The sequence below is a fragment of the Pecten maximus genome, chromosome 9 (assembly GCF_902652985.1).
Source record: "Pecten maximus chromosome 9, xPecMax1.1, whole genome shotgun sequence".
NCBI lineage: Eukaryota > Metazoa > Mollusca > Bivalvia > Pectinida > Pectinidae > Pecten > Pecten maximus.
In genome coordinates this window covers 30828737-30853669 of record NC_047023.1, presented here as the reverse complement: position 1 = coordinate 30853669, position 24933 = coordinate 30828737, and the positions used below count along the sequence as shown (strand labels likewise).

Here is a 24933-nt window from a genome sequence, read left to right as displayed (position 1 = left end):
TGCCTCCCCTTTTTAACCCCACAAACACCGTCTGAACTGTTGCATATGATTTGCAATAATACATCATGAGAACATCCTGTGAGACAGCTTCAGAGACAACAAATGGATGTTTAGTGGGAGTAACTTACGGGTCGGTTCATGATGACCTCCACATCCTCTCAATTGAAAATGACAGTTAACAAATGGATGTTTAGTGGGAGTAACTTACGGGTCTGTTCATGATGACCTCCACATCCTCTCGATTGACAATGACAGACAACAAATGGATGTTTAGTGGGAGTAACTTTGGGGTCAGTTCATGATGACCTCCACATCCTCTCGATTGACAATGACAGACAAAAAATGGATGTTTAGTGGGAGTAACTTTGGGGTCAGTTCATGATGACCTCCACATCCTCTCGATTGACAATGACAGACAACAAATGGATGTTTAGTGGGAGTAACTTTGGGGTCGGTTCATGATGACCTCCACATCCTCTCGATTGACAATGACAGACAACAAATGGATGTTTAGTGGGAGTAACTTTCAGGTCGGTTCATGATGACCTCCACATCCTCTCGATTGACAATGACAGACAACAAATGGATGTTAAGTGGGAGTAACTTACGGGTCGGTTCATGATGACCTCCACATCCTCTCGATTGACAATGGCAGACAACAAATGGATGTTTAGTGGGAGTAACTTTGGGGTCAGTTCATGATGACCTCCACATCCTCTCGATTGACAATGACAGACAACAAATGGATGTTTAGTGGGAGTAACTTTGGGGTCGGTTCATGATGACCTCCACATCCTCTCGATTGACAATGACAGACAACAAATGGATGTTTAGTGGGAGTAACTTTCGGGTCGGTTCATGATGACCTCCACATCCTCTCCATTGACAATGACAGACAACAAATGGATGTTTAGTGGGAGTAACTTACGGGTCGTTTCATGATGACCTCCACATCCTCTCCATTGACAATGACAGACAACAAATGGATGTTAAGTGGGAGTAACTTACGGGTCGGTTCATGATGACCTCCACATCCTCTCGATTGACAATGGCAGACAACAAATGGATGTTTAGTGGGAGTAACTTACGGGTCGGTTCATGATGACCTCCACATCCTCTCGATTGACAATGACAGCCAATAGATCATCTAAACTTGGAGCTTTCTCCAACTCAAACTCCAGAGATAGGTCAGCAAGTCTGTCAATCATACAGATACATGATTAGTACGGCAGTATAGACACATATCATTGATAATCAGAAACTGCCACATCCATAGGAAACATTTCATCAATAATACAGTGACTCCAAAATTATCATTGTATTACTTATATTGGATAATATTGGATATTTTTGCCTCTAGAATTTATCTTCAAAACAGCTAAGGACAGGTGAAGATGAAAACCTTTACATTGGTTAATTAATTTCATACTTGTTTTCAAATTTGAAATGGAGAAAATGTGTGTGAAAAGCAAGACTGTCTTAAAAAAAACTAGGTATAATGCTTTATTGACAGGACAAAACAGTGGTACAATATGACTTATATGAGATTCAGAGAGCCTCCCCGCCAAGAATAGGTCAGGTTGACACAGGTATCTATTATATTGAGTGGTTAGATAGAAAACTTACTTGTCTCCGGTTAGATAGAAAACTTACTTGTCTCTGGTTAGATAGAAAACTTACTTGTCTTCGGTTAGATAGAAAACTTACTTGTCTCTGGTTAGATAGAAAACTTACTTGTCTTCGGTTAGATAGAAAACTTACTTGTCTCCGGTTAGATAGAAAACTTACTTGTCTCCGGTTAGATAGAAAACTTACTTGTCTCTGGTTAGATAGAAAACTTACTTGTCTCCATTGATGAAGGCAATAGGAACACTGAATTCTTGTGTCATCTTCTCCAGGTGTTTGATCATCGATACAATACTGTAATTAGAGTTTAAATGCCACATTAAAGTATTCATTCTCAACCACAAAGTTCAGTCAATTGTAAAATGTTTAACCTTGAATACATCAATTAGCGGTAATTTTCTCCATTATAGGAACATTTGTCAAACACAAAAACTTTTCCTGTGTTGTATTTTATATTACATGCCCTCTAAAATATTTTTGTAAAAGTATCAGCATTTCTTTCTTTTTTGTTAAAAGAAATTTGTTTTCTACACAGAAAGGCAGACAGATGAACAGATGGATGGACAGACACTTCCAAAATTTGTTGTGGTGCTGAGCATGATAAAATAGTAAATATACTAATAAGAAACATGTAACCGAGATAAAAGAATTTGAGGAATACATAAATAAGTAGAGAATATGTTGATCTGCATAGAATATAGGCCACTAAAGGCTATATCGGCCATAGGCTTATATAAAAATATATATCTTTGTGTATAGAATATAAGATAAAGTGATGGTAAGGATGATATTACTTATAAAAGTATAAAGATTATAAAATTGTAACATGTGTTCAGTGTGTATTGTGATAGAGATAGCTATCCAGCAATAAGCCTGTGTCTTCTAATAAGCCCACTATACAAAACTTACTGCAGATCAACAGAACATATTTGTGTTACTGTGTAATAAGGCAAACCCTCGTACTTTGAGGTGCTGGTTCTTCGGCTTATTGCTGGATATATACATATGTAATTAAAACTTAACTTTGCATAGCACTGACAACATTTAAAGTGTACGATCAAATAAAAAGAAAATAAAGTATTAAAAAGTATTCACCATGCTTTTTTTCTCTTACCACACATGATACTGCTATCACTACAAGTATATGATGAATACCGCTATCACTACAAGTATATGATGAATACTGCTGTTTGTAACCAGGTAAGTGTAAAAGGTTCTACAGTCTCCGTTAAGTATCTATCTCCTCTCAGAATAGCAGGGAAAAAGACACGTGACTTACTGTTGCTGGTTTGGGTGACTGATGTCACATGATTTTTTTAAGATACCAAAAATGCACTGAAGATAAATTTTTAAAATGAACACAGAAATACAACATTAAACATTGTAACAAATGAAGATATCCTGAGCTTTCTGACATCATACTTTCTAACGTTTCTCTGCTTCATGTTTTAACACTGACGCTGGCGTTATATTATCTGGACATGTGTCGCTGCCAGGAACCGTTTTGTATAAAACTCACTGTCAGAGGCTGTTAGATTAGGCTAATATCTTTACCTTCCCCAGGTCAGACAATAGTGCTGTTTGAAAGACAAAAACTCGGCAGACGTGTCCCGTATTTTTCCATTCTGGATGGCGAACCTGTGGGTAAGGTGTTTGATGTCACCACTAGCGGGGGTTGTAGGTGGTGGCTGTGGACAGAGACAGTTAAAATACATTATACTTAATGAAGTTATCATATCTTAGTGGTTAAAACATAGCATACATCGTTAACAGGCGTAGAATAATAAAGCTTCTTATGAATGTCATAAATCATAGTATACAGTTATTACATGTACCTGAGTAAATCTGCATGGATATATCAACATAGCATGTCAACATAAGCAATGATATTTGACAAGCTATAAACAAGTTTATCAATAATTGTGAAATTGTTCTAGAGGTTAATTCATACTTCAGCCAATAAAAATCAATAACAGTGCTCACATCATCAGCTAATGTTTGACTGCAATGTCTCCTTATTAACCTACCCTAAATCAGAGCTTAACAGTTCATACTTAGTTTTTGTATTTTTGTTCATATTTTTCATAAAACTTCTTTTTAAACCTTTCATTTTTGTAAAATATTAAAATGGATTACTAGAACAGACTGTACAATAGAGTATAAAAAGAGATGATAACAGAGATAATGTAAATCTACAGACAAAACCTACACCAACAACCCACACCCAATTACTACAGATAGTTAATGGATTACAGCCAACTACCCGATACCTACTCCCAATTACTATACTGATAGTTAATGGATTACAGCCAACTACCCGATACTACCAGTAACTACTGATAGTAAATGGTTTACGGCCAACTACCCGTTACCCACTACCAGTAACTACAGACCGTAGTATGTTAATAACGGTCCTAGTTACCCACTACCAGTAACTACAGACCATATAGTATGTTAACAACGGTCCTAGTTACCCACTACCAGTAACTACAGACCGTAGTATGTAAATTACGGTTCTAGTCAGTCAAAAAACAAAGATACAGACAACATAATACATAAACATTAATTATACATAGGTATGTGCATAAGCATAAATTGTGTAACTATACATAAATAGCCATTACTTTTTAACTTGTTCAGCTGTGTACTAATATAATCTTTGGTTAATTAAGTAATCACAAGTACCTACAGATATAATGATATTTGTGTGCGTGTGTAACCATAAACTACATAGTATCTATATATTTTACAGCAGTGTGCTATAGTCATAAGCCTAGTAATTGTGTGTAACTACTTTTAACTACATGTGCACTGAGGTAATACATCAGAATCATTCCAGATGGATTCCAGCATTTGTGTGACGGCCAACGTAAAATTGTGAAGAGCTCAAAGCTGGTTGTCTATAGACAATTTGCACTGAAGCAAAGAATTGTAATACTCGTATACATAATAACATGCATGTACCAGGCAATGCAATCAAGAATAATGATCAGCCCAGCTGCTTTGAATAGATTCTTCTGAAAATTTTGAGCACAAGGTCAAGATGAGAGGCCAAGGTCGCTACAGTAGAGTAGCATGCAAGACAACTGCATTACTAACACTGAATTATCATATATTATAGTCTAACATCATTATCACAAACTATGATAGCTCAAACATCCTACTTAACTCAAAGTAAAAATTTATTTCTGCAGTAAAAACTTGAATACTTTGGATATCTCGAAGTTTTAACAAGGTTCATCTATTTTCTTGATAACCAACATTTACTTTCTTGATAACCATGAACATCTACTTTCTTGATAACCATGAACATCTACTTTCTTGATAACCATGAACATCTACTTTCTTGATAACCATGAACATCTACTTTCTTGATAACTAACATTTACTTTCTTGATAACCATGAACATTTACTTTCTTGATAACTAACATTTACTTTCTTGATAACCAACCTCTACTTTCTTGATAACCAACACCTACTTTCTTGATAACCATGAACATCTACTTTCTTGATAACTAACATTTACTTTCTTGATAACCAACATTTACTTTCTTGATAACCAACACCTACTTTCTTGATAACCATGAACATCTACTTTCTTGATAACCATGAACATCTACTTTCTTGATAACCATGAACATTTACTTTCTTGATAACTAACATCTACTTTCTTGATAACCAACATCTACTTTCTTGATAACCATGAACATTTACTTTCTTGATAACCATGAACATCTACTTTCTTGATAACTAACATCTACTTTCTTGATAACTAACATCTACTTTCTTGATAACCAACATCTACTTTCTTGATAACCAACCTTTACTTTCTTGATAACCATCTACTTTCTTGATAACCAATATCTACTTTCTTGATAACCAACATTTACTTTCTTGATAACTAACATCTACTTTCTTGATAACCAACATTTACTTTCTTGATAACTAACATCTACCTTCTTGATAACCAACCTTTACTTTCTTGATAACCAACCTCTACTTTCTTGATAACTAAATTCATCTGACTTTTACTTTCAGACAAAACATCAGGATACCACAGGAAAACATGCATACTTTTTTTAATAACATGATGTACATATTTTTCAGCTGTGCATTTAATAAAATGCTGTAGAAAACTTTTATTCCATGGGGTGACAGTTCAGTTTCGGGGTAAAATTTCACACAACACCATTATGGTCAATGATAGAAACCTTCAATCTAAACAATGACGCATTCTCACATATCTGCTTGGGTAAGGATGTAATTTGTGTTAGAGATAAATAATTCTAAAAGGACAAATCTAGTTCAATACAAATCAGAAACTTCCAGACCCAGCCATCTGTAATATGGAGATGACATGATGAAAGGCCAACAGAAGATTACAGAAGGATTGGACACAACTGAAAGATGTATTGAGGACTTAATGTCTACTAGGTTAGCATACAAAGAACAGAAAGACTGACGAGAAAGGGTACGAAATAAGGAGGTTTAGCACTACAGTATCTATAGAGGGTAAAGCTACAGGCATGCGTCGTGTGTGAACCTTAATATGGGGTAGGTAGGTAACATCCGCAGGCCTGACTGTACTGGGAGACTGTCCCGGAATATGGATGATCTTGTTGAGCTCTGGTGACTGTATCAACTCCTTAAAAAGGCAAGTGAACGACAACTTGTCATTGTCTAACACAAGTGTGTATATTTGTCACTTCTGTCTTGGCCACTGATGGAGCTAGTTCAGTCAAAATCAGATATCTTATTTGATATAAAGTCTAACTAAGACAGTATTTTCTATAACTCTCACAACTAATTGCAGCCGTTTATTACAACAATTTCCAGGCCAATGTACTTTTGATTGTTATCTGAATAACATTAAACTGTTCAATAAATAGGAAAAATTATATATACATGCAAATGCAATTTAAAGAGAGACTAGAAAATACTCTGAAGCCAAGTGATTGGTGCTCGGCCTATACGGAGACAACCAGAGCCTGGGTGTTGTCCATGCCTCTGATGCTGTGATTTGTGTGTTTCTACTGACGTGTCTGTAATAATTCTGACACATTTTTATTGCTGCAAAGCAGTTTATTCAATATCATGCATTTTGTAATACACAGTAACTATAGCTATTTGGTACCGTCTTGAACAATCGTATTTTAGGTCCCTGAAATAAAGTCAAAATGTTAGTAGTAAATTAGATCAGACCAAAACAACCAAACATACACCATTCCCAAACCTTGATCCCCAACTGTCTATAATACTGTAGGACCAACAGATGTACAAAGAACCATCCTTCCCTAGAGGAATGCTATTATACTAAATTCTTGGTGGTCGAAAAATAAAATCTTCTGACCGTCCCTGTGATCTTAAATAGAGAAAAAATTGTGGAAAGATAATGTAGGAAACACCCGGAACCTGTACCGAATACATCGTAAAAGTCTTACACTAAAGAGAAATCGATAGCCTCGCTTTGATGACGCCGACCTAATGGCAGCATTATTTATTGGGCTATGGCCATCAGACTGATCAGGCGAAGGGGATGGCAATGTTGTCGGCTGAAATACATTACACAGTAACTTAATCAATCATGAGGCCGCCCTCACTTTATAAAATGTTTGACAGAAGGTGAAGTAAAAGAAGTTATATATTGCAATTTTGGAAAACAAGAAGCTTCACACAAAAATTATTGAAGTGATTTCAATTAAATTGTTATGTAATGCCTTTCAATAAAGAATGAATTTTAACAATAAAATTTCCTTTAATTTCTGCAGAAATATATTGTGGCCCTGTCAGATGTGTAAACTGTAAAGCTGCAATGTAATTATCTATATTTCCCCCCTTAGTATAATGTAATAGTTTCTGTAAATAAACAAATTAAAGCTGTCATCAAAAACAATAACAAAACCATTTTGGGTCCAGCTGTTCAAAACTCAGCTTACAGAACTCAGCTTACACCAGCAGGTTAATGTAATGCTTGGTCAGCATTAAACCAATTTTAATATTTAACTCCTATTTTTTAACTGAACTTTATAACTTAAGTTAAGTTCAGAATATATGAAATATGTTTTTTGACTAAATTGAAAAAAAAAACAACAATTACTTTAAACTTTTGAATAAAAAGATTTTAGAAACTTTTCTCTTGTGATGAAGCTGGTTAGAGCGAAGAACTGGCCCCTGTTGTCTCAACTGTTAACAATGTGAAAGCACTGAAAACAACAACATGTCACTGTGAAGTAATTAATATCACACACATCTGCAGGGTACCAATTTGTCTTTATAGTATCTTACCCCATAATATTGATCCTGAAATTAGGCAATGCTTCACTATCATCTCCAAATTCTATCTCATAAATCTCCAAGCTCACGTGGGGGTTATGTTATGTGTTTGCTAAAGTTATACGATATTGTAAACGGTTGTTTACATATGTAGTTTGTGTATTGTTGATGTCATTTAAATCAAGAACAGATTTGTAAAACCTGAATTGATGATGATCTTTAATTGTTGTTTTAAAATTTGGCATTGCAATACAGGACTTTTTTTCCATTTCAATATCAGAAGAGAAACAATACCAGCAGTTCAATACAGGTTACTTGCAACTTCTTTAATTCTAAAAAGCTTCTCTGATTGTTTAGATATTTTCTTGTGAAACAAAACGTAAGGTAATGGTCATATTAACACTAAATCATGCAATCAACACAATAGTCATGACATGGTCATTTTGAATATCACTTCTTTAAATCTTAACTAAAATCATGCAGTTATATCTATAATATTTATCATACTTTAAATTTATTAAATCAAATAAATAAAACATACTTTATTAGAATAACTTTGTTGAACATCAAACCAATTATATGATAAAAGAAAATACATGCTATGAAAATTTAGTACTCAAAACAAGACATAGAAACAGAATTATATCAGTTTCTCTTTAGATCTGTGTACATACCATCGGCTGAAGTGGAAGATCAAAGGTTTTAAGGGTGGCTGGTGTCTTTATTTGTGGCATAGAGGCAGAGGTAGCTCTAGTCTTCGCCGAGGGGGTCCTGGTCTCCGTACTATGGGCAGACAATGGGTGCGGAGGGACTATGGGTATCCGCGTCACATTATCATCAATTTCTGCTTTCTTTGTTGGCGTTATGTCTAATTTTACTCCTGCTAGGCTATGCGACATTTCTGGAAATAAAAACATTTTGCACTGGATAAACAGGTCACGCTATTAAACTCAATTTAAGATTTAAAATAAATATATATATACATCTATTAAATGTTACATAAGATAACATATACCACAGAATGAGTAGAGGACATGTACATTATCATATTTTAGAGTCAAGTGTTACAAGATACTGTCTAACTCACTGTCCTTATAATGACAGGTGGTTAAAATTGAAGCTTATCGATATCATCAGAAAGCAACTAAAATCAAACTGTATGTAGATATGAAGTAAGATTTTAACCTAAAAAGAACATCTGTTTATTCATTAGATAGTGGTAGGTAGATACAACAGGTCCTCCTTACCTGGCTGAGGTGCTTTAGTTTTTACATGTGGGTCGTGGAGGGGGGCAGTCTTGTGTCGGACTGGTGAAGGGTCTAAGGTTAGCTCTGCTGCGGGTGGGATCAAACCCCTCTCAAGTAAACTCAGGATACCTTTCCTAGCATCGTCTTCAGATATAGGGGGAGGGGCAATCTAAACACACAAACATTTTCACAAAATCTGCACCATTTCTGATTTATTTCATAATTACATAAGAAAAAAATGCTCTGATTATAATGGCATGATATTTCATTATTGCTGTATGATTATTATGACGTATGACAATGTTATTTCATCATTGCTGTATGATTATTATGAAGTATGACAATGTTAATTTGTCATTGCTGTATGATTATTATGACGTATGACAATGTTAATTTGTCATTGCTGTAAGATTATTATGACGTAGGACAATGTTAACTTGTCATTACTGTATGATTATTATGACGTATGACAATGTTAATTTGTCATTACTGTATGATTATTATGACGTATGACAATGTTAATTTGTCATTGCTGTATGATTATCATGACGTATGACAATGTTAATTCGTCATTGCTGTATGAATATGACATATGACAATTTTAATTCATCATTGCTGTAAGATTATTATGACGTAGGACAATGTTAATTTGTCATTACTGTATGATTATTATGACGTATGACAATGTTACTTCATCATTGCTGTAAGATTAATATGACGTAAGACAATGATATTTATATCAGTATAGTGTATGCATATGGTTAATACTTTTACCTGTGGGTCTACCCTATTGGCTCGTGGTAAAACTGCCAGTGGTTCTACTGTGGTTCCTATAATCGGTCGTGGGATATTCTGGAGGAGAGAAAATTATAATTTTTATTAATTTTGATTGGTATATCTTACTTCTTAAACTTATAAAGTTTTGATACTAAATCTTAATGTTCTTTCAGAAAAAGTCTGTGATATACATTACTTAGTTCCCTTTAAAACCATACACACAAGCAATAGTTTAAATTCAACTATTTCAGATAGACTTTTACATGTAAAAAAATTATGATCAGATATACAACATTCTGTGGAAAAATATATTTATAAACAAATCACAGCATGGTAAAAATTTGTTTGCAAACTGTTTGAATCTACGTAGCGGATTCTTACAAAAGTTTGTAAACAAATTTTGTTCATATCCCTATGAAACTAAAATATAATTGACATCAAATTTTATAATTAATTTTTGAAATTGACTTTTAAAATCAAAACATGTTTTATGTACAATTTAACTGATCTTATAAGGGATTTTTTTTCACAAATCAATACGCAACGCCAATGGCCGTATTGTGACGTCACATTTTTCATGCCATTTGTGGATTATTTTTCATAGAGGTATGAACAAAATCTCAACAAATCTGAAAGCCGCATTTTGCGTACAAAGAATGGAAAATTAAATATAATGGCATAACTTTAATAAATGATACATTGTATACACAAAAGATCATAAAACACACATGTTATCCAGTCTATTAGCAAATACCATGTCCAAGCCTTCTTTCTCAATGTTATGTCATATGGCCCTAAAAGTCTAAATTTCAACATATGTCAAACACAGTCACCACAAACTAAACTCAACACACACAATCACCACATACTGTTGTTAATTAAAACTTTTATATTCCTTCCTTGATATGACATAATATTCTCTATATAGAGAAATTATCATTACAGATAATCTATGATGTTTTATGTGGAAATAAAACTGCTTTTTGATTAAAGATTATCTATAATTTTGATACAATTTCAAGGGTAAGGTATACTACAATAGCAAACATTGTTGATATATATTAAACTGTACTGTAAAACTAGAGCTCAATTCCTCAGGCGTGTTAACTGATGTAATGTTAAACTAGAAGGCAATTCCCTCGACCAGTTTAATGATGTAATGTACCTCGGCCAGTTTAATGAAGTAATGTAAAACTAGAACACAATCTCTTAGGCCAGTTTAATAAAGTAATGTAAAACTAGAACACAATCTCTTAGGTCAGTTTACTGATGTAATGTGAAACTAGAACACAATCCCCTTGATCAGTTTACTGATGTAATGTAAAACTAGACCACAATCTCTTAGGCCAGTTTAATGAAGCAATGTAAAACTAGACCACAATCCCCTCGGCCAGTTTAATGAAGTACAATAATGTAATGTAAAACTAGAACACAATCTCCTTGATCAGTTTACTGATGTAAATGTAGGAGACGATTCCTCTGACCATGTTAATTTACTACAGTAACTGTACATTTCTGCGTTATGTACCTTTGTACAGTAAAATTAAACCTTGCACAAACACACAAACTACAATCATCAATAAGCATGTTGCGGTCAGCGGTATTTACTCACATTGGTCACTTTTATGACCATTCCACTATTATCCTTTTGTATGAGTCTGACCTGTCTCTGTAAACATCGGTGGTTACATGTACAAAGTGATCCACATCAAACAAATCACCGTGACCTTTATATAGTTCTGTACAAGGTCCACGACATTATATATAAAATAATAGACAAGATTCTCTCTTCTAATAAAGACTACAGCAAAACGGCTTTACTGTTTAACAGGGACATTTTTTTAATTTCAAATAATGTTTATGATACTAAACAAAAGTAAAATAAATATAACTTGTCTATTTAAATGCCTCATATGGCACCCAAACATAAAAGACTTATTTGCTAGGAGTTGAGTTATGTACACTGTAATGTAAACTTTATTTCTTTTACAACATTTGTGAAACAATTAATGTCAACTTATATTAATCACGTATGTTGGTCCGTATGGAAGCACGAGCGTGTATATTGTTCGATATCATAAACAATTATGGATGAAATAAATCAATATATGTACTAACAAGAGGCCCAAAGGGCCTTAACGGTCACCTGAGATTTGAAATATTTCAGTTAATTTAATTGACCCTTTTTGCCCCAACCCATCAGCCCCTAGGGGTCAGTCAGGGCCAACATGTGCATGTCATCGAACTGTCTTCCCATGCTGATAATGTGAACCAAGTTAGAAAGAATTCCAATTGAAATCAAACAAATTAGAGTCAAAAATGTGATTTCCCTATATAAACTATAGTAAATTTTACCCCCTCCCCAGGGGCAAACATGAGACCCAAGGGTCATGAAATTCACAATTTTGGTAAAGTACCTTAAGACCCTTCCATTTATGAAGAGTATTTGATTCCATCAAATCTGAGAGTAGATAAGAAGATTTTTGAAATTTCAGTCAATTTGACCATTTTTAGCCCCGCCCATTAGCCCCTGGGGGTCAGTCAAGGCCAACATGTGCATGCCATCAAACTGTCATCCAATGCTGATAATGTTAACCAAGTTAGAATGAATTCCAATCAAAATCAAACAAATTATAGTCAAAAATGTGATTTCCCTATATAAACTATAGTAAATTTTACCACCTCCCAAGGGGAAAACTTGAAACCCCAGGGTCATGAAATTCACAATTATGGTAAAGCACCTTAAGACCCTTCCATTTATGAAGAGTGTTTGATTCCACCATATCTGAGAGTAGAGAAGAAGATTTTTGAAATTTTAGTCAATTTGACCCATTTTAGCCCCGCCCCTCAGGCCCCTGGGGGGTGGGGACCATATAATTCACAATTTTGGTTGACCTTTAGCCATAAAAGCTTCCAGCCAAATTTCATTGAATTTGGTTTAGAGGTTTTGGAGAAGAAGTCAAAAATGTAAATTGTTTACGGACGCACGACGACGGACAAAAGGGGATTAGAATAGGTCACTTGAGACTTTGTCTCAGGTGACCTAAAAATAAAAGAAAAAATAAATATCAGTCAACTACATGTAATTGTATCAACTTTGGTTGTATCCTACCTCCATTAATTTTGATACTTGGTAAAAAAAAGAAGATTGTTACATGCTGAAGATTGATAGGCCTACCAAATTTTCAACCGACATGTAACAGAGAAATTCTTGTTTTCATCTGTTATAAGATGCAGACCTACCTTGTTTTCTACACGCTGTGGTATAAGAGGAAGTTGGATACCAAAGTTGTCGTTGAGAGATTGTCGGTTTTGTCCATGCATTGGGTTCAGCACAGCTCTTAGTGTTAACATGTGTTTTGTCTGGGGAACATATAAACAAAATTGGTTTTCAACAATGAAATTTTTAAGATGCAACCATGGAAACAACTTTTTTTTTTTAACAATCTTGGGTGCACAACTTCATAAGTCCAACACAGAGGGACAGACCTAGTAAAAACAGCTTATATCGTTGAAAAACAGATAAGCATAACTGTACATGGATTTTATCATAAAGGAGCATATATATAGGAAAATAAATTGTGATCAAAACTTGAGATAGTAATATAACTTTGTAACGTTAATGGTGGACACTTAGGCTTTATGTAACTTTTAGCGACCTTTACAAGTGACCTTGACCTTGTGACATTTACCTGTTGCCCTGGTGACGGTCCTGAAACCTGGACCTGTTGTCGTTTTGGTAACAATGACCCTGGAGGTTGTGGCTGTCTTAGCTTCTCCCTAATGAATACAAGGACAAATTGTAGAAAGTCTGATACAACCAATGAAAGAATGTCTCCTGGATAAGATAATAATCAATTATAGAAAGTCAGATACAAACAATCAAGCATCTTCTCTCCAATAATTAAATGACATAGCAAGGTAGACACGACCACGGTGGAGTAAGTAATGATTTATAGTACTAGTGAGGACAAGAATGTCAACAGGTAAAACAACCTGGTGAAAAAAATGGAGAGACAGACATTTCAAAATATTTGGTTCATGTACCAATAAACAAATATCTAGTTCATGTATCAATGAATACTTGATTTTGTGGACACACCTGGCAAGGTATTGCTGATCCTGAACTCTCTTCATCTCTGACTTGGCCTTGGTTTTGAGGTCCCAGGTTTGCTCCATAGCCACCATTCCAGGGTCAAACCTGGTGCTGAGAGCTGTGGGCAGGGTCTGAACCTTGTTGTTGTAATGGTTAATCACCTGTTCTGTCTTCATCTGCAAAAAAAAAAAAAAAAGCATTTTCAAATCATGTGATTAATATCTTCTAGTGCTACCCTGTGGTATCTAGGGCATCTTATCATAATGTCATGTAATTCATTCTTAAAAACAAATCATTACCCATTAAATAATAACAGAGCTACATCAACATCATTAGCCTTATATCAGTTATATGTTTATGATTTAAATGTACCACTAAGAATTCTATTTGTAGCATGTTTAAGTTTTAACATCAAACAGCTATTGTACCTGTATAATGATCAAATATTCCACTACATCGTTTCCTTTAAACTCTCCCACATTGCAACAATTCAGTTAATTCCATTGATTTAAAAAGACTGACGTAAGAAACTGCATCTAAATATCAGTAGTGAAACTAATCTGTTAAAGGCTGGTAAGTCTGACTGACTGAAAGGACTGAGACTTCTCAGCCTTGGATAATTCTCGACTGGGGATAAAGCTCACTTTTACACTGACAATTCATCAATAAAAGCAGTGGACTGGACGTCATCAAATTCTCGATAAACAGTATAACACTGTGGTCTATAACAGGATATGGTAAAAGGTTTTCTATTACAGATCCAATATTTGATATTTGTTCAACTTGACTTGTTTGTTTAAGTAATTGTTGAATAAAAAAAAAATCAAATATTTATCATTTCTTGTTGAAAAAATCCATAATACAATATTGTAATAAATAGTTAACAGGTTTTTTTGTTTGTTTAACTTTGATTTATTTAATTCCAATTGTATGTCCTCACATATTGTTAGGGCAATTTAAAGGCCTTCAATAACACATACAGCACTGAACTTGTCCCTAATCCTTATACTGAAGTGATGTTCCATAAAATCTTTATACAAGTACTAGATAGATAATTTCCAGCAAAATGCTGGCACTTTGGCAAGGGTTAGGAAATATCCAGGAAAAGAACTCTGAGGAAAATGGAAAAGATTTCTTAACAAGCAAAAAGTTTCATATAATGAAAGACAGGTAAATTAAATCCAGGCTCCTACTTCAGTCTTTATCAATGAACAATATCTTCTGCTGTAGTCTGAGTAAACAACTTGTCTAGTCCCGGGGGGGCCAGCTTGTTAGACTGGATTCCCATCTCGACTCTTCTTCTGGCTATACTATCTTTCATTAGACTTGATACCTACCTGTAGGCCTTCTTCAGTTTTGGCTAGGGCACTTTCCAGATCCTTGATGTTAATACTGCCCCCGTCCCCATGATTAATTCTATCTCGGAGCTGGCGGATATCATCTTGTACCTGTTGAATATAGAGAAAATGATAAATATGGCAAGTCAAACTTATAATTATCTCTAGTGAAAACACTCAGTAAATCTTGAAAACTTTCACTTGAGAAAAACAAAAAAAACAAACCCAGAATAGAAATGAATATGTTTGCCGTTTTCATAATTGTATTTTGCAGTGAACAACAAACGTAATGTAGATGAAATGCTAAAGGGATCAATATGGGTCAAATCCAGTCTCTGTAACATACCGTATTTGACCTAATAAGGGCGCCCCTACCTTTTTTCAAGGAAATAAATGTTTGACTGAGTGCCAATATGGTGTTCAAAAGTAATAATTCATGTAAAATGTTTTGCTACTTTATGTGTTCAATTTTCTTCAGAAAATTAGGTAACTGGAACACAAGTTTTCGCCACATTTTGTCTATTCCTACAGATGACATGTCAGTGCAAAGAGCACCCGAAACTAAACACACATACAAATAATAACTATAAACTTATCATCTTTATTTGAAGATAAAGTAAAAGACTTCATTCTTGTTGATAAATAACTTTTGTTCAGAACAGAAAGCTAGTAAAAGACATTGTAAATCAATTATTAGGTCAAAGAAAACGATGTCTGATATGATCTGGGAAATCACCTGTGTCTATAAATGGTGGAACACACGTTCTCTGGTCTAAAGATCAGCTGGCATGGTTTACAAGTTTACAGGAATATTCAAGTGATGTTTAAGCTTAATATATGATAATGAATAGATATCTTCATCTGGAATATTTTTATGACTGAATATTTTACCGTTTCCACAGCCTTGGGTATTCTGCTATAAGGTAGTCTGTTTCATAAAAATTCAGAATAACTAATCTTAATAAGGGCGCCCCCACTGTGAATTACCCGCGCCCTGCACCATTATTAGGTCAAATACGGTACCTGGTATCATGTACTAAGCTTTCTCAGAAACATCGCTCAACCATCTGACAAGTAAGTTGAAATTGAAGAAATTCAGACATTTAAGTGAAAATTTCTATATCCACCTCTTAGTTATGTTGTCATCTTCTAGGATAATGTGGAAGACTTCAAAAGATTTTATTATCTCATAACTATAACTGTAACAGAGCTCAATCTATAAACCTATCACATTAATGTACAGGAGGGAAACAATCAATCTTAAGTAATCAATTGCATTATTGTTCGAACCAGACCTGCATACAGATCCGTGGTATGGAGTGGTCAGGTGACACAGTGGTAACACATTTGCCTTTCACCTAGGTAGCCAGGGTGCGATTTCCGATCACACGTGAAAGATATGGAGTACTTGCCCAATCACATGGGTTTTCTTCTGGTACTCCGGTTTCCTCCCACAGTAAGACCCCTCCCACGCTTCCATCCGGCCAACATTAGTGATTAATGTATCAAGTTGGCATACCTTGTAGTAAAATAAGTTTGCATCCTTGGTATATGGTCATTTTTGTGAGGTGTTTTGTCAGGGATTTAGGTGATTATCAACATTAATGGTGGTACCCGTCCATTTGTAAGTGTGTCGAGTATTCCATATATAATACACTGGGTTATGTAGGACATCGCCATTGATTTTCCTAAACGGGTACAGGATTTTAAGAGCAAAGTGATTTGTAACCTAGCTTGGACAGACTATTTGTAGATTTGCTGAAAACGGTCTGACAGTCTACAGACACTGTCTGGGATCTTAGGTGCACAGCTGATAACACACTGATCATACACATACATGTACTTTATACGTTTGGTTTGGTTTGGTTTTATTTGTTTAACGTCCTATCAACAGCTAAGGTCATTTAAGGACGGCCTTCCGTGCATGCCTTATGCATGCGTGTGGTGAATGTGTATGCATGTTTTGGGAGGCTGCATTATACTTGTGTTAAGTCTCCTTGAGATAGGCCAGAACTTCTGCTGATTTATAGTGCTACCTCACTGAAGCATACTGCCGAAGACACCCAGCAGGACACCCCATCAGGTCACATAATACTGACAACAAATTAACCAGTCGTCCCCCTCCTAATATGCTGAGCGCTAAGCAGGAGTAGCAACTACTATTCTTAAAGACTCTGGTTTGTACGATTCCCTGGTACATGCATTTATACAAGTTATGGTACACATTTACACATCAGAAATTTCCTTTGTATTCTAATATTTTAAGTAAAATTAAGAAAAAATGTCTTAATCAAATCATACTAAACCAAGTTATAGTTATGTCCACCTGACTCAAACTTTAATGGTTGCAATTTTCTCCATAAAACCCTGGAGATCGATAGATTTCCTCTGGTATATCAATACAGTTTAAAGTAGAGCTTTGAAGCTGTAATACCTGTATATTAACATTAATTCCAGGTGAATAGGTCTAAGGTTATCTATTTGTACATTTATCTATTTTAAGCTTCCTCATATCGTCTGACAAATGACTGCAAACACCAAAAGTTTCCTGCTTCCAAACCCACTCCTCCTTATTGGTTATTGAAGGTCATTGAAATATAGCATTGTTACATACATAACTGCAATGGTATTGAGTGGAATTATCACCAGACAATGGGCTTATCATTGAATAACTAAACAGACCAATGTGTATCTCCCAGTATCATCTGAATACCACACACGCATATATCATTAGCATATATCACAGTGAAAATATTTTTTAAATCCATCAAAACTAATTGATACTTAATAATGTTTGTTATGCAATAGCATGCATGGCCAGATCATCAAGTAATTTGATTGGTCAACAAATTTGCATTTAGCATCAGTCTTTAACAGCTAGGCAATTCCATGCAGCGCTCCTTCATGATCACCAGCCCTTACCAAAGTTGTACTATGATGTCACAAAAGAAACGACTTCACAATAAAAATGTTTTAGTCATAAAATATTATCGATAGTCAGAACCCGTACGGACTCGATAAATATGTGTGTATACCTCTGACCCAGCACAAATCTCTTTACCTAATAGGCAACACTCATGGCAGACAAATTACCAGCATACCTGGTAGGTGTACACTCATGTTAATGGACATTCGTTAATGGAATTAAACACAATCTCATATAATACCTGAGAAAATCTCAGATCATACTGAGAAAGACTATTTCTATACTGTACAAGTTATTTCTATCATAAGTCACAATAAAACAGGTTCCACTTGGCTGATTACCAACGATCCCAATTGAATTTACAATAAAGAAGAGAACACTATACCCCGGCCCTAAAGACTCCAATCTACCCAAACAATTGACTCCAGCCAAAACACCTTCAGACCTAAAGAATTCAATCATCCAAAAGATTAATTTGTTCCTCTAAAATCCTTTCAGTGTTTACATACAAGGATTTTAGTGTACATTAAGAATACCTGTGTATAGTCAATTCTATTTTATAAATATCCAGACAGTAATTATATCTTGGTGTTCCATTCAACAGACTTGGCCCATGTAATATACCCAGAATATCATCTGGATTTGGATCGTCACTGACTTGATAATAAAATTTTGTGTGACCATATGAAAGATATGATGAAATGTTATCATAATATGTCCATCTTTCTATGTAAAATAAAAATAAATAACAAACTCCAAATCAAAAACTTTGGTATATATGTAGCAAACTCTCTGTTGTGTCTCACAATTAATGCCTTAATATTCAATGGCAGCAACAGAATTCTGAAGATCAAAAAAGCAGTAAATTTAATGGTAGCCAAACACCCATTCTTTTTTTTCTATGCTATAAATTTCCTATAAGATGATTTTCATACCATCTGATATTAAAATCACAGGATAAATTTCTGATCAACAAAATTTAACATATACTGAGGTGGACAACAGCCTGTATGTACACTGGGTGGTATTTTTTTTTTAAATAATATATTTAATACCTTATTATAACTAATGGACCTGCATGAGTGACCATCTCAACAACACATAAAACTAAGCTGTCACGGCTGTTAGACATTGACAGATTATAGACAATCTCCTACAAATCTGTTTACAGTGATACAATCTTACATAAAGTATTACATATATACAAAGGATCGTAAATCTGATTGAGCCAACTTGTTTGGATTAATTACTGGCACTATCTTATATATATAGCAGAATGTGTAACAGTGCAGGATTTTAAAGCTCTAGAATATACAGAGTAAATTTTCTACATGTATATTAAAACTACAAAATAACAAACCTGAAGTAAAAGTTTCAAGAGAATGGGATTACAGCTTCTGTGTATTTCTAGCTCACTATGGTAGTCACCGCATATTTTCTTAAATGACTAAATTATTTATTTACCATTGTAAAAGGCTCTTTTTAGGGGGTTGTGCCAATTTAACTTTCTGGAGAAAACGGAATTTTAAGGATCTATCACTGAATTTCTCCAACAATAGCTGCCAGAATATTTTTTTTAAAGGATTTTCAAATTATTCCCAAATAGGAATTTAATGAGCTTTCTTTACTAATGTATTCCCTTAGCTGGGACTGGCCTTAGCTAGCCTATTGCATGTCCTCATACTTAATAATACATGTAAATACAATTTCTCTGTAAAGTATTAAGACTTGCTGCAGATCTATAGGTAAATTAAGTTATAAGAAAAAGAAACGTTACCAGGAAAAAAAAAAAACTGAGGTCAAATTTAATTTTGTGGGCAAGTTAATATTTGTCACTAATCACCTGATATATAAGCTGTACCCTTTCCTTTGAATGAATATTTTATCAATTCCGTTAAATTGGACAACCTTAATTGTTTCAACTTTCAGACCAGCTATACACGTATATAGCTAGTTAACACAAACTTGTCCAATGATTCAGTTTTATTTCGTACAGTATTCTGTTACATTTATAATAGTCCAAGGACTTGTACTAGTTATATAGTTATTCTAATTTCTCAGCAGACTCTTCCAAGAAATTATACCATTACAAACCTTACCTCCTTCACAACTTGTGAATAATCCACATCTTTACAGACAGAACTTTTCTTTTTCACATTCGGAGTCTGGAATTGGTACGGCAAAGTTGGCAAACTAACACTGCCAGGCTGTTCAAATATAGCCCTCTTTTCTGTCATTGTAAGTTATACAGAACTTCTCACAGGTGACATTCACTTCCCTTTGGACATCCTAACATTGCACACTTGGCTTTTTTTATCACATTAGACTTTATCACCTGGTGGATGGCATTGTAACAATGACATAATATTTTGTCTGCCTGGGAGTTCTATCCCCTCGTATCCCTACTTTAAAACTAACATCGGCCAGTAATATTGTTTACACTAAGCGTGAGAACTGAGACAGTAACCAGACTATGTCCCTAATGTACCATTTGATTGTACTGTATCTCCAACAACAGTCAATATTCAAAACTTCAACACCTCATTATCAGGGAATGATCAGATGATAGACTTTATCCTCAGATTAAAATTTAAATGTCTGCATTGTACCTCAGTCCCATTCCTTCTAAATCCGATCAATATTTGAACGCATGCAAGTACTTCTTAAAAAAAAAACACACAAGAAATGTTAATACATGTCTTCATGGTATGTACTGTTTGGGTGTCAGTACAAACGGCATCAAAATGATTTTAATTGATAAGAACCATGCAAACTTTAACAACTAAAACATAAATGTTTACAAAATATCACACTAAAACAAAGACCACTATAAAATTGTGATATTATTGTGGGGTATTAATTAGTGGTATGCTTGGAGGTTGTTTTGGATATAAATCAAACTAAAGATCAAACTGCTAGATTAACACAGACACAATGTACAAATATACTTTACAAGGACTCACTCGAATCAGAAGACAACTTATTATTTTCTGAATAAGGCAGTCTGCCTTTTTTTCTTGGGTCAAATGATCTAGCATACAAGCTATACAGATTTATTGACACCACACACATCCCATATGATCAATGACAGCGAGCAATGAATACACATCTGACACAACCATCTAACCCACAGGTCCTACAAAATTAAATCCCTATAAGGCGACGTCATCACAAACAACTGTACCATTTCAACTTATCCCACAAAGGTCCTATAAAAGTCCATTAAACTGGTAGGTTCAATTAAGCCCACAAATGTCCTACAGGCTAAATTTAGCCCAAAAAGGTCCAACAGGTTCAATTAAGCAATAAAAGTTTAACTCAGCCCATATTTGGTCAAAGAGGTTCAGTTCTGCCCACAAATTATTAAAGGTCCTACAGGATCAATTTTTAGTCCACAAAGGTTGTACAGCATCTACTCAGCCCACACATTAAGATCATACAGGGTCAATTTAGCCCACAAATGTCTTTAGAAGTGTAAATTTATGTACAAAATGTACCACGTACACAGTGGTTGTACAGGGTTAATGCTGTCAACAAAGGTTGTTTTTACATGGTTAACTCTGTCCACAAAGATTTTACAGGGTCAACTCAGCTTGCAAAGGTCAAACATGGTCAACTCAATCAACAAAGATCCTACAGGGTCAATTAAGCTTTTAAAGATAATAAATAGAGTCAAATCAGGGTCAACTTATCCTACAAAGGTCATAAAGGGATATAACTCATCCCACAAAGGTCAAACAGGTTCAAATCAGGAAGTCAAACAGACTAATATCATTTGTCAGATGTTGAAGTATAAGTATGCTGCATCACCAAAACAATGCACCATGATAACCTTCTAAGTTGGATTGAAGCAAACATCTTAAAATTTAAACAACCTTGGGGTTACGTAATGGTATCAACACTGCACCAAATCAATATTTTGCAATCTAAGGTATTAAAGTATAAAGAATTCTTTTTGCTCAGACAATAATTGATCCATGGATACAGACCAATATTGAATCTGTATTATTTTATTCAGTGAGCACTACAACTAAGCCAGTTTCTAATTCATTGATCAAAGGCTACTGATTGGCCAGTTCCTATTTCTCTAAATTAAACATTTTCTAAAATGTTACAAGATATTTTGATTCTGTATGTGTATATTTCTATTTTTCTTCATCCCTGAATAAAGTAACTTTGATCTTCTTTTAATCTGTAAAAAATCTGCTAAATTAATTTGTCTTTTATACACCAAAACAACTTTTTTTCAAAAGACAGTAATAATATGCATAGTGTGTCTGATCTAATGCCTGATCTATTTAATCTCTGTACAATGTATTCATGTATAAAAAAGATCTAATTCTCAGTGTCCAGTTTTGAATCTTGTAATTTATCTACATGTATAACAATTGTATATATATATATATAACAAAAATAACAAATTTTGACGACCAATTCACATGCAGCTTTCGCCATTTTCCCTTGTGTATTGGAGATAAATCTATAAATGTATGTAATATTTTAAACAAAAAAAGGAAATTATGCATTTTATCAAAATTTTCAAACCAAACCTAGATTTATCCCCCATAATGATGTCACATAATCACCCTTGTAATAATGTCATAGATTAGAAACAGTGTGTCTAGACATTTTAAGTATCATAAAGATTGAACAAGAGGCCCAGAGAGCCTGCATTACTCACATGGATATTTAAGTAATTATGGCAAAATATCCTCATATAAGCTATATTTCAAATATTTTCCTACTCTTGAGCTGTCATTCCATACAATGTTTTGAACCAAGTGTGGACCAAATCTGTCATTCTTAAAAGAAGAGGGATTTTAAAGTTTTTTGCTATATTTCCCTTAATGAGTCCCTTCTCTCTGGCCCTAGGCTAGGGGAGTCACATCCTTGTTTGTGAACAATATTTTGCTATGCAGTATCACCATATAACACTTCCTAGGCCAGTTCTGTGTCATGAGATCATAACACGTGCTTAGTAATATGCAAAATACATCTTTGTAACTAGCCTAGTTTTCTGACGTTTTTTTTTTAAAAAGCCAGCGTGGTCAAATATTTCTCCATATGACAAAAAATAACATAAAATGTGAGTTGCAAATATTGCTAGATTAAATTTTAGAAATGATACCAGTCTTTTTGTGATTTTTTTCACAAACTATATTTTTTGCAGGGAAAGTAACAAGACAAAATTCCATGGGTAGTTCCGTCAGCTGTTTTACTTCTTGCTAATATGAGTTATTCAATTTGTCTGCAATCCTGTTCTGTGTTATAGGATCATTCACGGAATGTTGTTTAATGCTTAACTGGATCTCCTTTGCCCAATAATGCTTCAGACCAAATTTCATCACAATCCATTCAGTTATTCATGGCCAGTAGGGATTTAAAGCATTTACCCCTACTTCCTCTATTGTCCCTTTGGCCCCCAGGGAGACATGCAAGCACAGCCTTTATTTAAACAACATTCAATCTCCTTTGCTCAAGAACGCTCCAGACCAAATTTCATCATAATCCATTCAGGCATTTAGGGCTCACCAGCCCTTTGGAGAAGGTGAGCTTAAACTGAAAGTGCTAATGCTTAAACTTGTATGTTTTGAAATTTTAAAATATAGGTACAATGTACTGTACATGTATTATATTAATCAAGTCACCTTTTATTTGCCTCTAGCTTTGTGCCAGAAGGAATCTCTCTCAGCTAGCTGAATCGGGTACAGCAGTGGGCTGATATGGTTAGGTGAAGGGGAATTGTCAGGTTGTCAATGGAAAAACATATAAAATTGTACCCTGATAGTTTTATTTCCTGGATACTGACTGGTACTCTACCCTCAGCTACATGTACGTATACATATGTGTACGTAACTGTCTATTATAAGTTTCTTGTGTATAGTCTATAGATTTACAAATGTTTTATCAGCCATGTTCCACAACCAATATTTTGTATAATACCCATTGGTAATTATAAAAGAATACTTTATTCTAAAGAGCTAAATATCTACACTAGAGACATATTGTACATTTTTTTAAGTGTCCCTAATGCAGTATATACATATTCTCCATTTTATTTACTTTTCATCTCCATTTCCATATAATAGAAATACTGACGATTTCATCAGAATCATCCAACTTGACATTGAAGTTTTCTTAACTAGCAACTGGCCATGATTAAGATGTCATACCTATTGCAATTAGGAATGTGAGAGTCTATCAATCTAAAAAAATAGACTTATAATTTCCATTCCTTTACGATACCATACAAAACTGTTTTGCCGTGTATCGTAGAGGAGCACAAATTAAAAGTTTCGTTTTAATTAGATTGGTTATGATACAATATAGCCATTCTGTCATGTCTGTAGATGTAACTTACAATAACAACCTAGTACTACATGGTACTAATCATTGTGTACCAGCCGAACTCTTACCTTTAACAGGATTTGTCCAACTTCTTCTGGTCGTGTTTCTATTTCTGTCATCTTGAAGGATCGAAATGTCACTGTCCCTTAAAATAATGAATGCATACAAATTGACTTGTAATGCAACTAATAAAATATCGCTACATATCTAATATCCACGAACACTCATGACCCAAAAAACCGCCAGCCATGCACTGTTTCTCCAGCAACACATCAAACAACAAAAATTGTGACGTAGTCCGC

The 24933-nt window shown here is 34.5% G+C and overlaps 1 protein-coding gene across 4 annotated transcripts in view; it reads right to left on the bottom strand.

Moving 5' to 3' along the window:
• Positions 1-24914, bottom strand: part of LOC117335196 (IQ domain-containing protein H-like) — a 36088-nt gene extending 11174 nt beyond the window's left edge. Inside the window, exons 1-12 of one of the 4 annotated variants that reach the window (XM_033895181.1) lie at positions 24700-24914; positions 15358-15468; positions 14027-14196; positions 13617-13704; positions 13168-13287; positions 9922-9999; positions 9148-9316; positions 8575-8801; positions 7913-7927; positions 3181-3314; positions 1843-1920; positions 1089-1197 (exon numbers count right to left, since the gene is read on the bottom strand). In XM_033895181.1, coding sequence (XP_033751072.1) covers positions 1089-1197; positions 1843-1920; positions 3181-3314; positions 7913-7927; positions 8575-8801; positions 9148-9316; positions 9922-9999; positions 13168-13287; positions 13617-13704; positions 14027-14196; positions 15358-15468; positions 24700-24750 — 1350 coding nt within the window. In that variant the 5' untranslated portion in view covers positions 24751-24914. Of the gene's footprint in view, positions 1-1088; positions 1198-1842; positions 1921-3180; positions 3315-6170; positions 6273-7068; positions 7180-7912; positions 7928-8574; positions 8802-9147; positions 9317-9921; positions 10000-13167; positions 13288-13616; positions 13705-14026; positions 14197-15357; positions 15469-24699 lie in introns of all 4 variants that reach the window. The other 3 variants (XM_033895179.1, XM_033895180.1, XM_033895183.1) reach the window with 3 other exon arrangements.
• Positions 24915-24933: the final 19 nt, after the last annotated feature.